This window comes from Pongo pygmaeus, chromosome 6, assembly GCF_028885625.2.
Source record: "Pongo pygmaeus isolate AG05252 chromosome 6, NHGRI_mPonPyg2-v2.0_pri, whole genome shotgun sequence".
NCBI lineage: Eukaryota > Metazoa > Chordata > Mammalia > Primates > Hominidae > Pongo > Pongo pygmaeus.
In genome coordinates this window covers 114,630,902-114,648,296 of record NC_072379.2, presented here as the reverse complement: position 1 = coordinate 114,648,296, position 17,395 = coordinate 114,630,902, and the positions used below count along the sequence as shown (strand labels likewise).

The window sequence follows — 17,395 nt, the reverse complement described above, 5'->3', positions numbered from 1 at the left end:
CCACACCATACATACAGGGAAGTGCCATTTACTGGAAGAAAATGTGGAATTGTTTCATATGGATATTTGAGAAATATAGTGAGTTGCAACTCCTGGGATGTAGAAATAATAATTACTAATAAAATATTTAGGTTGTAATAATTTCTTTCTGAATCCAAAATTCTGAAAATAATAATTGAATACTATATTTTCTGTGTACTATATTTCTTTTGGTTATCACAATGATTTTAAGGTAGGTATTGTATTATAGTCATTTTACAGATGAAGAGCCTGAAACACAGAGAAGTGTGGCAATAGATCACATGGCTATTAAATGGAGGGCCAGAAAATAAATTCAGTTTTTATTATCCCAGAGCCTAAAATCTTTGTCATTGCCTTTTACTGAAGAGTACTGTGTTCCAAATTTCTGAATATTTGCATCAAAAATATTATTGTACCATTTTGGAGCAAATAATATTTTATTTTCACCTAGGAGTTCTGAATTATGTTGCCTGGAGGGGTTTTAAGATAGAACTAAGCATGGTTTTTATTATTTTTCTTTTGATCAGAAACTGACACTAGAGCTTTAGCAAAAGAGAGACAAAAAAAGGACAACCACAACCTCAGTGAGTATATATTTTTCCATGTAAAATTAATGCAAAAGGAAATGCATAGAGGTTAAGATGTGTGTTCTTTTATTATACTCCGTAAGTATTTTGATGTCAGATGGCCAAAATTAATTACACATACAACTTGATTTATTTTGGGAAATATTAACAATGTGAACTCTCAGAAAAGCTATCTATTTTCACAAAATGAAACATCTCGAATTCCCTCCTTGATCATTCACTTCCAAGGAGGCTGCCTGTGACTGAGATGAGTGCATTTGGTTACATTTGAATTCTGTTGTGACTCACTGACTCAAAGGTTTAAAGAGATAAAAGTGACTTTTGAAAATGTACAACATTTAAATAATAAGAAACATAACTCCAGGTTCTCATTTTTCTGTGTCAATTTGCTCCTCCTTTCTTAATGATATGTTATCTGAAAGGCATTGCTGTGTTGCAGTGCTGAATTTCACCTCTGGAACAAATAGAGCTTTCATGACTTCCTAAGGGTCAGTTAGACTCTGATAACAGGTCATATGAGATGGAGAAATCGGGCAAGAAAAGTAGATGGCAGCGAGGCTGAGCTTTAGAATGCTTGGTCATGTCTTAAGTGTGTAACTGTCTCAAGTGAGCTTGACTAATTGAGTGTGAAGCCTTTTCGTTCTGGAAGCCAAATCAAAAACTGAGAACAGAGTAGAATAAAATTAAAATAAATAAAATATTGCAAATTCCTAAAACTAATGACTAATTTCCTTATGTATTGCTAGCTGAAATTGAGTATACACATACCTGTGAAACCTGCATCTGTTCGTAAAGCACCTGCCTGTGTCACAGTGATGTTTGCTGAGTGTGTGACTGTAAGACAAGAGCTGGCATGTGGTCATAACGTGCTCTGAGAAATGATTTTATTCTCAAGGGCTTTAGTGTCAGAGCAGATAACTTTGGTCCAGATTATGAGTGGGGAGAGCTAATGGTTGAGAGAAGGGATTAGTAAATTGAGGAACTATGGACTTTTTTCTTAATTAGTCACTTAACGATTACTGACCTTAATCCTACCTTCTCTCTTCTGTGTCTGCAGCTTAAACAAGTCGTTTAATGTAGAGTAACATGGTGTCCTGTATATCCATTATCAAAGTGTTTCTTAATCTAGATACACCTGCTACATCATCTTGCTTTTGGAGGAAACAAACACTTAAAAAAATTATAAGTTTTAAATAGAATGAATCTAGAAAAACCCTAAAAACTTGTGATGATCATAGCAAAATTACAAAGGAAGTCCAATTTACCAGAAGTTTACATAAAATTATGTTCCATTCTTCATAAAGACCGGGAGGCCAGCAGTGAATTTAGAATTTTCAGCTCATGGGAGTTTGGCATGAAAATGTCAGGGCAGGGCAATGTCAGCTCTCAGCTTGCAGCCCCCCATTCTTCTTTCTGCACCCCCTATTCCATTCTGTGCTACAAGTGGTCTCAAAGGTGACTGTGAACACCCTGTCCTGTACATTCAAGCTCCATATACAGCCCTGCAAACAACTGCCCATTGGTCAGAACTGGGGCCTCCAGTGAGCACACCGGTGTCATGTTCCGTCTTCAGGAGGATAGACCTAGGGAGGTGGCCTGCACAGGCTCTGGAAGTGAACTCAGGGAATTAGGGAGGAAATTGCTTGTGCCAATAACCCAGAGTATAGTTTAGAAGGGTTCCCTTGGCCCTGTGGCTGCCTTGCTGAGTGGAGAGAGGCATGGTCAGAGAAGGCAAGAGTGCTTCCTCTAAATATTGATCAGAGTAAGAGCCTCTCTTGCCTGGATCTAAGTACAGGATTAAGTGAATATGTCAAAAACTTTGTGAAGAGTGAAACCGCCATGACATGAAGTAGTTTAGTAATTTCTTAAAACTTGACTCCTTTACAAATAACTAGTACTAGGTATGAACACCGTTGGGGAGCCAGATTTCTCATTATAATTAGCCATTTAAAAATTCATAGATACTATCTAAGAAGAGTAGAGAAGAAGGTTCTGACATTCTACATAAGATAGATTTAAATAAAATATCTTAAAGGAACGTGACAGGACAGAAACAGTCCCTTATTTTGAGAAAAAAAACTGTGAACTTCCTTCATAGTTGTTCTTCATCTTGTATTTAAAAGTCTGGCTTATAAGAGTTAATGTGTGTGGACACAAAATTATTAATAAATTCTTCTTATTTTATATATGTATATGTTATATATATACATTTCTATATAAGTATATATGTATTATATGTGTGTATATATGTTTCTATTAGCTTTACCTTTATTTTCTAGTCAGTGTTTTTTGTGGTGTCATTTTGCTGTTTTTTGAATTATGTGCACAGGGGAAATAGGACTGGTGAAGAGGGAAAATAAACTCTTACCAGAACCAATTATATTCTCATTTTAGAGGAATCACAATGTATTATTCCTAAAGGTCAAATTCATTCATGTAATTTGCTTTGTAGAGTAAGTTCATCAAGGCAATTGATAGTCTTTGATGACTTTCCTCGTTTCTAGTAGCAGTTCATAATTCTCAAATGTGAACTGTTTAAGTATTTTCCAACATTTAAAAAAATATATTTTCCTTCTTCTTCATATTCTTTTCTACCTTTACTTCCCCGAAAGCTTTAAACGTATCTGTTGAAAAACTTACCATGTATAAGTATATGTTATGGTTCTTGATATTAGGAATAGAGTAGAAGACTGCTCTTAGAGAAGAGTAATACAGGAAATTTGACAGATATATATTGTATGTTGAACATTTACGATGTTCAGAAAATTGCCATAAGCAATGAATGTATGGAAACGCAAAAAGAGAAAACAGTCTCTGAATGAGAGCTTATATCAGTAGTTTTCAAAGCATTGGCCCTACAAAAACAGTATCAGCATCGTCATGAAACTTGTTAGAAATGGAAATTCTTGCCCACTCTTGTCCCCCTACTTCCAGGACACACTAAAATTAGAATCTTTAAGTGTGTGGTGCAAATCTATTTTAACAGTCCTTCCAGGTGTGTCTAAAGAGTGCCAAAGTATAAAAACCACTTATTTATATATTATTGGAAACTAAAATAGAAAAATAAATTTACAGTCTAATCAATATACATTTATTTACCACCTCTTATATGTCAAGCTCTCTGGTGATACAAAAATAAGTAAGTTAGGTCCCTGCCCTCAAGGAGGTCATAGAGTCTAATTGGATACACAGACCTACTATGTGCTAAACATTGCGTTAGGCTTTGAGGACAGTATATGAGAAGAGTAAAGAGTGTTGCACGACCTCAAATGATTACAATCCTGATGGACTGACAAATTGCCAATGTATGAAATAATCAAACAGATATACATATTAACATATACTTATACACATTTCATTATGAGTATTATAGTATTTTAAAGAATTTTTAAAAATGTTTTGTGACAAAATGTTTTTAAAACAGTGTAAATCATAGATTTATAATTCTAATATTGAAACCTTTACTTTTAGAATAAGAATTTTTATTTTATTCTTGAGAAGTATTATCTTTTGACTAAATGGAAAGTTTTTTGCCCATTGTTTTTAAAAGATTATTAAGAAAGTTTACAGCTGACCAAAAGTGAACTGTACATTAATGAGAATAATCAATAATATTTCTTCTTTAATAGTTGAAAGAAGAAGAAGGTATAATATTAATTACCGAATCAAGGAGCTTGGCACTCTTATTCCAAAGTCTAATGATCCGTGAGTTCAATAATCATTTCTATAATAATGTTATAATTTAAAGACCCCCAAAATGAATGGGAGGGAAGAGGGGAGGAGAGAACCAATGACTAGTAAACTAAGCAGCTTATGGCAAAAATAAGGCTATTGCTGGGCTCATTTTAAAATGTCTATTCCAGGCTAATTGTTATTGAGCATCAGGGCTGTTACTAAGAGTTGTCCTCTTGAGCTATAAGAAGTAAATAAATTATTTCTCCTCAGTTCATAGTGAGTCTTTCTGTATGGTGACAATATTGTCAAATTTAGTGATAATGTCAAATATTATTTATGATGCTGACTGGTATATTCAATTTTTATGAGTATAACAATTCTTCCAATTTAAAATTTGTGTGCAAGTGAAAATAGAATTGTTAGATTTTCCAAGGTCCCCGAATTTTGGAGACACACAAGTAACAAATGGAATTATAAAAGCATATTGATTGATGCTGACCAGGCTTTGTACTGTATGCACAAAATGTCCATCAAACAAATTACTTACTCTTGTAAATATTGAGAAATAAAGTGTTAACTTAAAATGTTGAATGTTTCTTTAAAAATGCGAACGCCTGTAATCCCAGCACTTTGGGAGGCCAAGGCGGGCAGATCACTTGAGATCAGGAGTTTAAGACCATCCTGGCCAACATGGTGAAACTCTGTCTCTATTAAAAATACAAAAATTAGCCAGGCGTGGTGGCGCATGCCTATAATCCCAGCTACTCAGGAGGCTGAGGTGGGAGAATCGCTTGAACCCAGGGAGCAGAGGTTGTGGTGAGCTGAGATCATGCCACTGCACTCCAGCCTGGGCAACAGAGCAAGACTCCATCTCAAAAAAAAAAAAAAAAAAAAAAACAGCAAAAACATGGAATCTGTAGCATTAATAATGATTTGAAAATATTTCATTAAACCTGAGAACTTTTTTCTCCAAATACTGGATATTATTCATTATCCAGAAATGATCATGTTTGATAAAGTGATACTTGTGGGCCAGGCACATTGTCTCATGCCTGTAATCCCAGTACTTTGGGAGGACCAAACAGGAAGATTGTTTGAGGCCGGGAGTTCAAGATCAGCCTGGGTATGATCCCACCTCTAAAAAAAAGAAAGGAAAAGAAAAGAGAAAAGAAAAGCAAAGAGAAGAGAAAAGAAAAGCAAAGAGAAGAGAAAAGGAAAGAAAAGAAGGAAGGAAGGAAAGAAAGAGAGAGAGAAAGAAAGAAAAAGAAAGAAAGAAGGAAAGAGCAAGCTTGGCATGGTAGCATGCACCTGTACTCCAAGCTACTCAAGAGGCTGAGACACAAGGATCACTTGAACCCAGGATTTCAAGGCTGAAGTGAGCCATGATCGCACCACTGTATTCCAGCCTGGGTGGTAGAACAAGACCCTACACACACACACACACACATACACACACACACAAGTTATGTTTCTGAGATTTTAAAGCACTTTTTCTCTAAATCCGAATTTGCTCATTTATTTGGACAATTCAACAATTTGTTAGAAAAGGGAATGCAATATTTGTCCTTATGTACATACTAGATTGTGAGGACATTTAGGATCTGAAGAGCTCAGGCCTAATTTAGACTCTACTCCAAACTCTTCAAATCTTTTAAAGTCTCTAAACATGTGACTCTGTTAGCTAAAGAAAACACTTGTCTTCCCTATATGCCTGTGTTTTTATAAAAATAAAATCAAATAAGGTGTATGGGAATAGTTTGCAAGTTATAAAGTTTTATGAGAGATTATTACTCCAAATTTTAATACAACTTTGTCTAAAGACTCCTTTCTAGTTCTAATTCATTTTCTAGAACATGGGATGGTAATTATTTTTTGTACAGGGCCAGATAGTAAATATTTCAAGGTTTGCGGGCCATACATAAAGTCTTTGTCACAATTATTTAACTATGGCATTGTAGCATGAAAGCAGACACAGACAACATGAAATGAATGAGCTTGACGTCATCCAGTGAAATTTATTGACAAAAATAAGCTATGGGCCATAGTTTATCTACCCTTGGTCTAGAATACAAAAATTCAATTTATGATAGACTCGTATCTAAAAGAGACCAGAATTGGGAAAACTGCATTGCGAGCATTGTTTTTCTCTTCCTTATGAATCTCAGAAAGGAGGGTTATTATTTGTTTTAATTCTGTTATGTTGTATGTAGGCAAATGACATTTATTTGGGGTCTAATGGAAAACACATTAATTAGATGTTGAATATGTCTATACATGGATTTTTCCATATATCACGGGTAGAGAAGACACTTCATTGAAATGTGTGACATTCCAAAAATCTCAGTACTAATTCTGTTGAAATACATTTTATTCCTTGGCTTGCTGTGGCCTCACCTGTTACTCCAGTGTCCCTGTTTAGGGTTTAGCAATGAGGGTCCCATGATTTAATCCAGAGTGTATCCTCTTAAAATGGACTTTACCTGAGAACCATGGTCTGGCTCCATGGACTAAGGAGTACCCATCTACGCGACAAAATTATTCTGGATCCACTTGTCAAATTTTCAAATGTTATTAGGGATAATCTAAAAGTCACAGGAAACAAGAATGCTGGGGAAAGGGAAGGGTAGCATAGAGGAGGCAAATTTACTTTGAGGGTGAGAGAATAAAAGAAGAAATGACATTATTATGTTGTGACAATGAGGAAATTAACAAACAGTGGATCTGAAAATAAAAAAAGACCATACAAGATTTTAGTTTGAGTTTAGCAAATTTTTGAATAACTTGTTGAACAGGTGACTACAACCATTAAAATGACTAAGAACAGTTTTTAAAAAATAAAAAGTACATCAGACTATACAATTATCTAGTATGAGATATTTCAAGTTATGTGCCATACCTATTAACGAGTCATGGAATCACTCAAATGAGACAAATGCAGCATTTTAAACAAAAAAGGAAGAATAGCATTGAAAATATGAGAGTATTACATGTAAAGAGAATGGGAAAGCCCTGTGAATTCTTTGTTGCAGTTTTATTTACTAAGAGTGTGCCAAGTCACTATATAAAATGTATTTCTTATGACAGATGCATTTGAAAGGTGGGAAAGCCACAGGTTGGCAGAAAGAGTACTGAATTGAGGGAGGAAACCTGGGGCTTATCTCCTAAACACCATATACTCTTGGGCAAATAGCAGCAACTGTGGCATGGTTGGCCTTTGAGTACCTTTCCAGCTCATGATTGGAATATATTTTGGAGTTGGCTTAGGAAATAAAAGCTAATACCTGAAGACACTTTGAATTCTATGAAGTTTTTATTTTTATGTATCAAAACATTCAGAAGGTTCTATTTCTTTGCAGGTCAAAATGGGGAGGTCAGAAGGAAAAGTAATATAGAGAACAGCTGTAATTGAGACATATAGGTTGAGAAAATTACATGAAAAAAACACGACCAGGCAATGACAATCTCTTGACTGGTGTTAAAAAAACAAAACCCAAACGAAAATAACAATCAAAGAGAAAGAGTGAAGAGCTTCTACAACATGTAGTAGTTGTCCTCTTTAGCTTTCTTGGAAACACTTTTGTCCATATGTGTTTTTGTGAGCCATGTTTACAAAAATTACGAGTAAAAAGTTAAAAGTATTATTAGATCATTAATTACTCTATTACTCTTGTTTTTGCACTGTAAAAAGTTTTCTAAATAGTTTGAAGTTTTTTTACTTAATCTTTCCTCCCCTCTACAACCAAATTCCTCCTGCTTTTGTGTAAGAATGGTAGTTGGTGTAGAATATGAGACCTGAGAAAGCTTTCTAAGTCAGGAGTCACAAAATGTTGAAGCAAAAAAAAAAAAAAAAAAAAAAAAAAATTCAGACCTGTCATAGTACTATTTTCTTTCTTTTTAAAATCTTTTTTTAAATTATTTTTAATGCTTTTAAGTGGATGTACACTCCTAAGATAACAACAGATTGTACATTTTCCATAGTTTTGCCTGGCAGCACTCCTTACTCCAATTTATACATTTGTATTATCTGCTCTGACTGTAAATGCATTCAGGCTTTTAATCCACCAAAATTTTAAGATCTTAAAAAATTGTTGTGCAGAAAATGAAAGGCCAGCATCAACTATCAACATTCATTCTTTAGCCATGCCTTTAATTGGTGTGTCTGTGTTTACATGGTACCACCCTATATAATATTTGTAATGCCTACTTTGTTGAAATTGTTTTGGGAGAGAGGCAAAAGTCTCTTTAGTAAATATAAAAAATAAAAAAATAGGAAAAAACCTCGTACATTGAAATTTCTTTAAAATAGAGGAACTTAAAAAAATTATTGTAAGTGACATCAGGTACAAATTGAAGGGAGGCCGATTGTGTGTTCTCTACTACCATTTTGAAGGTTGGTTTTTGAACTAATAGTACTTATAAACTTCAAATTTGGCTAGGGTTATCTTTTTTTTTTTAATCTATTTCTCTGTCCTCAAGTTTTTCTTTCCATGAGAAAAAATGAAACAAAATAAGCGTCCATAAGGCTTTTGCTACTACTTAAATTTTAGTTTAGAGTCCATTACACGTTTCAGTTACAGATACTTGGTTTAGCACCAAAGATAAGACTGTCTCTCCCCACCCTTCCCACAACCACCATCCCACCCATTCCCCTCACCCCCTGTGAGTGGAATGAGACCAACAGCCATTATAGCCTTAAAGAAATGACAAAGCATTTTCAAACTTGCAATGTCCATTGACAATGTTTTGGTGCATTGCAGTAGAACAGAGCTCTTATCCAGGCTCCAGTAAGCATTTTCACCTGCTGGTAGAAAAATGTCTCTTCTTTTAATATTTTACTGCTAATGGCATTGTCACATCACCAAATATATACGTAGAAAAATGTTATATTTCCCTACCTGTGTACTTTATGCTATATTAAAAACATCTCGTGACTCTAAATTCAAAATGCATCCAGGTTTTCCAACAACTCTGATTAACATTTAGCAGTTAGTTTGTACTCATTCTCCAAACATATTATTAGTTCTCATGCAGTATTACATTCATTAATGTATATTTTCAGATATCAAAATCAGTAGCCTCTTCCACAATTTCATATTGTTAATTTCTCCTGTCTTAAAAGTAAGTTTTAATGAAATGATTTCTTCTATGCTATAGCCTAAAAAGTTATCCAGTAATGTTTAATTATATTTACTTATCTTAAATGTATTTAAAAATAGCTATTCACATCAAGCTTTTAAAAAGTTTTGATGATGTTTGTACAGAAAAAAATGGCTGAATGGTTTTAGAAAGTTTGCTCTATTACGTAAAGTGATGTTGCCAGAGTCTGATTTGTTTCACAGTCGCTCAGGATCACCATTCAGGAGGGACTTTATTTTTTTCTTAGAAACATAAAAGCAACCTTATTAGAAAATAGGTTAAAAGATTGCTACATTTGAAATGATCTTAAAAAATTTAGGCTTAAGTCCTCAGTAATGTACGTTTCCTAGTTCATTAATGCAGAAATACTGCACATAGATTTTAATCTTGGAGTTAATAATAAAAGCAATTTTCACTAAAAATATAAAAACTGTAATGGTAGAATCATGATATTGCATTTAGCTCTCCCACAAAAAGTCACTTTATTACTTTCTTTTGACACTTATTTTCATTCTGGGATTAATTTTACTATATAAGGGCTTCTTAACTATTCTATTAAAATTTCTATTCAGAAGCAATAATATCTAAGAGTGAATAATAGTCATGTAAATCATTATTTCATATTAATGTAAAAGATTTTGTAAGTTCTTATGAATTCTGCTGACATGCACAATTGTGAAAAGGTTATCTCTCCGTTCTACAGTGATATGCGCTGGAACAAAGGAACCATTCTAAAAGCATCAGTGGAGTACATCAAGTGGCTACAAAAAGAACAACAGAGAGCCCGAGAATTAGAACACAGACAGAAGAAATTAGAGCAGGCTAACAGGCGACTTCTACTTCGGATTCAGGTTTTTATAAGAATGTTGCCATGAGCCACATAGCTTACATATGACTCAGCTGTCATCAGTTTTCTTCATTGGTCTCATTTATTTTTTCTCTTATTAACAATTATTTTTCCTTTTGAAGGATAATTTTACTGCTTTTTAGAAGTTCGTGAATTGGGTTGTTTCAATTAGGTTTTGACTAGAAATCCAGGATCAAGATGGCTGAAAATGTATATATGTATATACGTTATATACACATATATGTGTATATATGTGTGTATGTGTGTGTATATATATACACATATATAATGACAACAACAAATTACAAAATGCATAAAATATAACTCATTTCATAAATGCACACATTATTATCCTAATCAAATAATAATACTAAGTAGAACATTTGTTTCTCTAGATTATATTGGACATTAAATTCTCCCCTCCTTCTTTCATTTCTTTCCAACATTGCTATGGATTTCATTGCCTCAAGGCATGTTGTGACAGTGTATATTAAGTCACTCTCATCTGTTCATATAATCCAAAATATCAAAACATGGGCTTTTATAACTCTCAAGATTTTTTAAAAATGTGAGTATGCTTAGCACCAGGTAAAACATTTACTGTTTCCATGAAAAGGTCCTGCGTTTACAGTGAGAAATTAATGAGAAAGAATAAATAGATGACTTTCTGCTATCTCCAAATGGCTGTATTGTAGTCTGAGCCACTGTGGAACCATCATCAGTCATAACCTTTGTAGAACAATGAGACCAAACTTAAAAAAAATCTGAGTAATTTTCTCAGAGTTATTTTTCATGTATCAGAAATGTATCAATTTCATTATTTGCAAAGATTATTCATAATTTGTATTGTATCACTCTTCATTTTAAATGCTTGTTAATATTTTGATTCTATGTCTGGCTTATTCTCTAGTGTTAAATCCAATTTCAAAGACATTATTTAATGATTCTCGTTTGAAATTACAGGAACTAGAAATTCAGGCTCGTACTCATGGTCTGCCAACCCTGGCTTCACTTGGCACAGTTGATTTAGGTGCTCATGTCACCAAACAGCAGAGCCATCCTGAGCAGAATTCAGTAGACTATTGCCAACAACTGACTGTGTCTCAGGGGCCAAGCCCTGAGCTCTGTGATCAAGCTATAGCCTTTTCTGATCCTTTGTCATACTTCACAGATTTATCATTTAGTGCCGCATTGAAAGAGGAACAAAGATTGGATGGCATGCTATTGGATGACACAATCTCTCCATTTGGAACAGATCCTCTGCTATCTGCCACTTCCCCTGCAGTTTCCAAAGAAAGCAGTAGGAGAAGTAGCTTTAGCTCAGATGATGGTGATGAATTATAAGAAATAAACAGACCCAATTCATCAACTGGAAAGCAATTCTATGCTGGTGCTATGCAATTATGCTCTGTGTTTCATATGTTGCTTTGGCTTATTTTTTTCTTAAAGGAATGTGTTGTTCATAAAAAACTGATAGAAGCAACAGAAGAATTCGCAGGAAGAAAAATCATAGTGTTAATGAATTATTGAGGGCGAAAAAAAGGTGTTTTCTTCTTTGACTACGGAGTCCAAATCCACTTAAATTCTGTTTTCCTGGAAAGAGGTACAGCATAAGAAATAGCTCTTTACTGATGTTTTAAAAGCAGCAACTTGGTGGTGTACTAGTGGAACTAATGACTGCAAAGTGTTAAACGACCGAAATATACAAACAGTCTCTTAGTTACTCATTTCCATCTTCTCTTCAACTTTCACATCAGTCTTCAGGAATCAAGATCAACATATCAGGTGGTCATTGCCTTTCTCCATTGTCTAGTAGACATGTCTAAAGTTCAAACTTTACAAGATAAATAAACGTATAATAGATTATCTGTCACTTGTGGTTGAAAGGCAAATCTACAATAAATGTGAGAATTTTCCACAATAAAATATGGATAACTTATAAAAACATTGGTTACTAAAATTAGATCCTCATTTTATTGTAGTTGGTTCAATTACACTAATTCTAAAAGCATCCATGCATATTTATATCTCCAGTCTCTCTTCAGGAAAAGGAACATATTGAATATTTTCCTTAGGAATATGGACCAGAATTGTATCCCTTCACACAAACATACACCTACACGTATGCACATAATTCAGGTAGTATATGTTCTTTTGTTTTCTTCATTCTTCTGACTGCATCAGAATCACATTCCAAATTCTCTTTTCTTATTAAGAAGAGATGTCAGATCATCAATTTTAGTAAATAAAATATAAAAATTCCCCCTACAAGGACAGTTTTTAGGTGCTTAAAACTTTTCATCAGTATTGGACAGAAATCAATTAGTTGTTGATTTGGTTTTGCTCCAAATGGATAAAATATTGAAAATTGAATTGCCAATTGACAAAATAATTATTAAAACAGAAACTATTTCTTATTATTTTCAGTTCTGAGAGGAACGTAACATTCTATTTCTATAAGCACTTAGAGTTTCCTATGATCTTTGGTTGCACTGTTAGCATTTATTATAAGCACTTATAACTATGATGCTTCATTTAGATTTTTATCTCTTGCGCTTGTTTTAGGTTAGGAAATTAAGTTACCAAGCACGTTGCTCTGTGCTGGACCTCCAAGAGTGATCATCCGATCAATGAGTATTCATGGAGGCATACTCAGAACTGCAGTGAGTCCTGACAAAATGTAGAAGAGTTGAAAAAGATATGGTCTTACTCCTAAGGTAGTTAATGAGAATGCATGAAAAACAAAAACAAAAGATAGAAGACATATAGAATAAAAAATCTAAGCATAAGCTGTAAATACAGAAGGTCAAAGAAAATGAAAATGAATGACAAACTTTATGGGAACAGCAGAATTTGATTTCTCTTTGAAAGGCATTAATTGAGTGAAAGTGAGGGCATATAAAGGAATAATATCAACCAAATGATAAAAGTGAGAATAATAGGGGAAGTATCTTTATAGGACTTTCATTAGAAAGATCTGGATGCCCTAGAAGATGTCCATTGGGGAGTTCTGAAGCATAAGACTGACAACAGGTTGTGAAGGCCCTTAAAAAACTATGGTGAAATAATATAGTATTAATATAATAGAAACAAATATTTTTAGTAGCAGGGAGGATGCTAAAAACTAAAATATATATTACTAACGAGTGAGATGTAATCTTTCATGAATATTAAGCTTTGGGATAAATTTTGAAAGGATCTTTTAGTTACTTCTCACATGGAAAATATGTCATTATAAAATGTGAGACCCTAATGCTGATAAAAGTAGAAAAATAGTAAATCCTTATGGTATAATAATTATCTCAGGCTTAGCTTATATCATTTGCTCAGATTTTGAAGAATTAAAATAATTTTATTGTTTGACATGGAAAAATAATTACTAACTTCTGGGTACAGTCATTAAAGCCTGATAGATAAATTCATCTGAAATATGCCATGTGAAACAGCTATTAGATGCATCTTCTCAATAATTTTCAAGAAGATATTACATACTTTTAATTTTATAACAAAATTCCACTTCATTATCTGAGTTGATAATTTGATTAAATGTTAAAAATTATAGATAAGGAATATATTTTGGAGTTCATGGAAAACACAGCAATTTATTAGATAGAGACTGGCTTCGGTTCTCATTTTATCTACTCTTCTCATTTCTTCATATTTTGAGTAGACTTGCACCGATGATGTCATTACTCAGTCATTATTTTCCATTCTGTTAAGGTACAACTACTGGGCCCTGAAACCTATCCTTCACAATCTTGGCTGAGATAAGGACTTGGCACAGAATGATAGAGCCTGGACACAAGAGATCTGGAGAGGGAACTGATATTTGCTGCTACATTCAGGTTATGAGATGTCAGGGAACTGTAAAATGGGTAATGAATTTTTAAAGAGAGTAAAGAGTTGTGCTGTGTCCCGGTCAACTGAAATAGATTAAAAATTAATTAGATGGTAGTTCTTAACTTTTTAAGGCAGATCCCTTGAGAATCTAGTGAGTTATAGACCCTCTCCCTAGAAAAGTATAGAACTGTTTATATGGACAATAATTCACATACATTCAGAGATCTTAGGGATCTCCTGAATGTTTTCTTGGATCCCAAGTGAAAAATTCCTGAATCGGGTCTCTTAGGTGTGCAGTTAATGTCATGTATAACAATGGGGGGACCCTTACTTATCTAAATATAATTATCCCAATCCTAATAATGATGAGGTTGCATAGGAAAGTAATAGTGTACCAAAATTTAGATTATTCACTAAAAAAGTTGTTCATTTATAAAGTAGTCGTTTTTCAAACATGTCCTCCCCACTCAGCAAACTATGCCTTCTATTTATTATATATGGGTCAGTTTCACTATAATTACTGAGTGTTATAAACATCTGACCATAACATTTTGAAATGATGCAAATAAATTTCCAAACAAAAATAATGTGAATTTAAAAGCAAATTATTTGAGTATCTGAGAAACAAGATAGACCTCTAGAAAAATTTGACTGTCTAGAATATTTTTTGCAGAAATGAGATTTTTCATAATAGTGAAAGAGGAATATTGTTTATCAAACAATGCTGTCACAAAAAGGATCAACTGTAATGGGACTATTAATACATAATTATCAATTCATTCAATTAATATACAATTATCCCTTTTCATTTAAAGACTTAATTCATAATTACAATTATAATAAAACTTCCTTTAAAGTAAGATACAATAATTTTATTGTTTTTCTTTCTTTTTTCAACAAAATATCCCATCCAATCATTTTTTATATTATTAAGTGTTGGCTGCTTTTTCATGGATTCACATTAAACAGCCCTTTCCAACTTCCAATTATCTTAAAATAATGATGACCTCCTGTGAGTAGATACAGCTCTTTACAATTTTTTTCTTTAGTGCCTTTTCTTTTTGAATTTTTCCTATATCAAATGGAGAATATATGTACAGATGGTATTTTCTCAGTTTATAGGCATATCAGTGACCAAGGCTTACTTTATATAGGTTTAAAAAAAGCTCTAAATAATAAATAGCCAGATGAGCTGGGGACATTGAGAAATAGCCTTCCTCTTCCTTTTTCAACTCATTTTTTTCCCACCTACATGACTGTAAATCAAATATTTAATAGCTCTGACTTAAAAAAATAGATACAAAGAATGTCTTGATTGGGTGTGCTCATTTGCCATAATGTCATGAGGAGAATTAGATTTCACAACTTTAAAAGGAATATATTTTTATTTTATTTTGAAAAACTGAGTCATATAGGAATTTTCTTATACTTCAAGGTACCATGGAAACACTTTTTTCCTGTTTGGATATTGTGGAATTTAAACATTCGAATAAATAAATGGCATAACTAAGTGTTCCAATATTTTTTTTTACAATGTCTTTGATCCTATTCAAACATTTTAGGTATTTACTGACCATCTGATATGTAAGATGTGGAATAAAACTGGAATCAATTAATTATTTCACTGTGTTATCAGTGCAAGATCAACCATCTGGGTTTCTTAAGGACACCCGAAGGATTGAATTTTGTTTCAGTATTGATAATGGCATAGTCTCTATGTGCTACGTGAAATTACATCATTTATCCCTCCAGTGCCCTATATGTTGATAAGTATGTCAGTTTGACTTAGTATACATATATACAGAGATTTCATTACATTTACCTAATAAATACAAAATACATTTCGAGTGTTACTGATCTCATATGTTACATGAGCCTCCTGTAATCATTGTGCATTGATGTTCCAATATTTTATTGTTTGTATGAATTTTAATTTGAAAACAAGGAAACAATCCAAAAGCAGAAAAAATAGCTTTTCTTAAAATTTTCAGTGCTACATTTTCCCTCTGAGGTCCATAGAGAATTTGAATTTATAGGAGATTATCCGAAAACAGCTATTTTGATTAAAAAAATGTATCCCCCAGGATTCAACCAAGTTAATGATGACATACTATTGTCTACTGCTTTATACATAAAAGGGAACTTTTTATCTGCTTGTAAAGGGATTTTTATGTGTATTTCTGCATGATCAGATGATTTCTATTGTGTTTTCTACTGATGAAATTCTCTGTAAAATGCCTTTTTTTTACATTATCCAACAGGCATAAAGAATAACAGTAAAGACTTTTGTGTTTGTAAAACTACCTCTTTTATCCCTGCACTACTGTTTTATTGCAAAAATTCTATATTGTCAACTGTATTTTTTTCCACAGAAATAAATTTTGTTTTTGTGTTACAGCTGGTAGTTTATGTAGCAAACAAAATATACAAATAAAAGAAGAGACTGATTTTGCTGAAAGAATTATATATAATCAAGAAGTTACATATTGTTCTTTAAATATGATACTGAATTTTAAAAGCAAACTATATTCAAGAATCTTATCTAACAGCATAGCAGTTGCTTATGGCATATAAGTCTAAAATTAATTCAGCTATTTAATCTTAATAATTATAACGTAGTTAAAAATCTTTGACTTTAATAGTGTTTTACATATACAAATAGCTGAAGTAACATTCCTATAATTTTAATCTAACATTGGTTAGATCAAGAAAACATTGTTAATATAATAAGACTGTAGAATTTGTAATTATTGCTATTTTTCATTTTTAATAACTAAGTAATGTGTCTTATATTCTAAGAAAATGGAGAACTTTGGTGTACTTTAATACATACAAGAATCTTTGTAAAAATACCTTAAAATGTACCAATATTTTCTTTGCATATATTAAATGAAAGACTATAATTATGAAATGTTTTACAGTTTTTGTTCTGCCTTTGTATATAGACTGCACTGGAAAACAGAGAATGTGGGTTAATCATTTGAAAGGATATTTAAAACAGTCACCAGACATCACAGCTGACAACTACTCACTACATAGTCCATGCTGAAAACGATGATTCAATATTTCCCTATTAATGAAAATAATTGTTACATTCTTTAATATGGTCTCCTGCCATCTGCTTCACCATGCTGTTATGGCTTTGATTTATGGAAAATATTTATCAGAATGTTGCTAAATTGCTAACAGGCATAATGGTAGCAGTGAAATCACTAAGAAACTCTCCAAAACCTTTTAATATACTACATGGTCCCCAGACAATCTAGGATAAATAGAATACTGTATTTTA

General features: G+C 32.9%; 1 protein-coding gene across 7 annotated transcripts in view; it reads left to right on the top strand.

Moving 5' to 3' along the window:
* Nucleotides 1-17,148, top strand: part of TFEC (transcription factor EC) — a 273,116-nt gene extending 255,968 nt beyond the window's left edge. For 6 of the 7 annotated variants that reach the window (XM_054495507.1, XM_054495510.1, XM_054495506.2 and 3 more), the window contains 4 exons: nucleotides 549-605; nucleotides 4,238-4,313; nucleotides 10,123-10,270; nucleotides 11,230-16,814. In XM_054495507.1, coding sequence (XP_054351482.1) covers nucleotides 549-605; nucleotides 4,238-4,313; nucleotides 10,123-10,270; nucleotides 11,230-11,610 — 662 coding nt within the window. In that variant the 3' untranslated portion in view covers nucleotides 11,611-16,814. Of the gene's footprint in view, nucleotides 1-548; nucleotides 606-4,237; nucleotides 4,314-10,122; nucleotides 10,271-11,229 lie in introns of all 7 variants that reach the window. The other variant, XM_054495512.1, reaches the window with a different exon arrangement.
* Nucleotides 17,149-17,395: the final 247 nt, after the last annotated feature.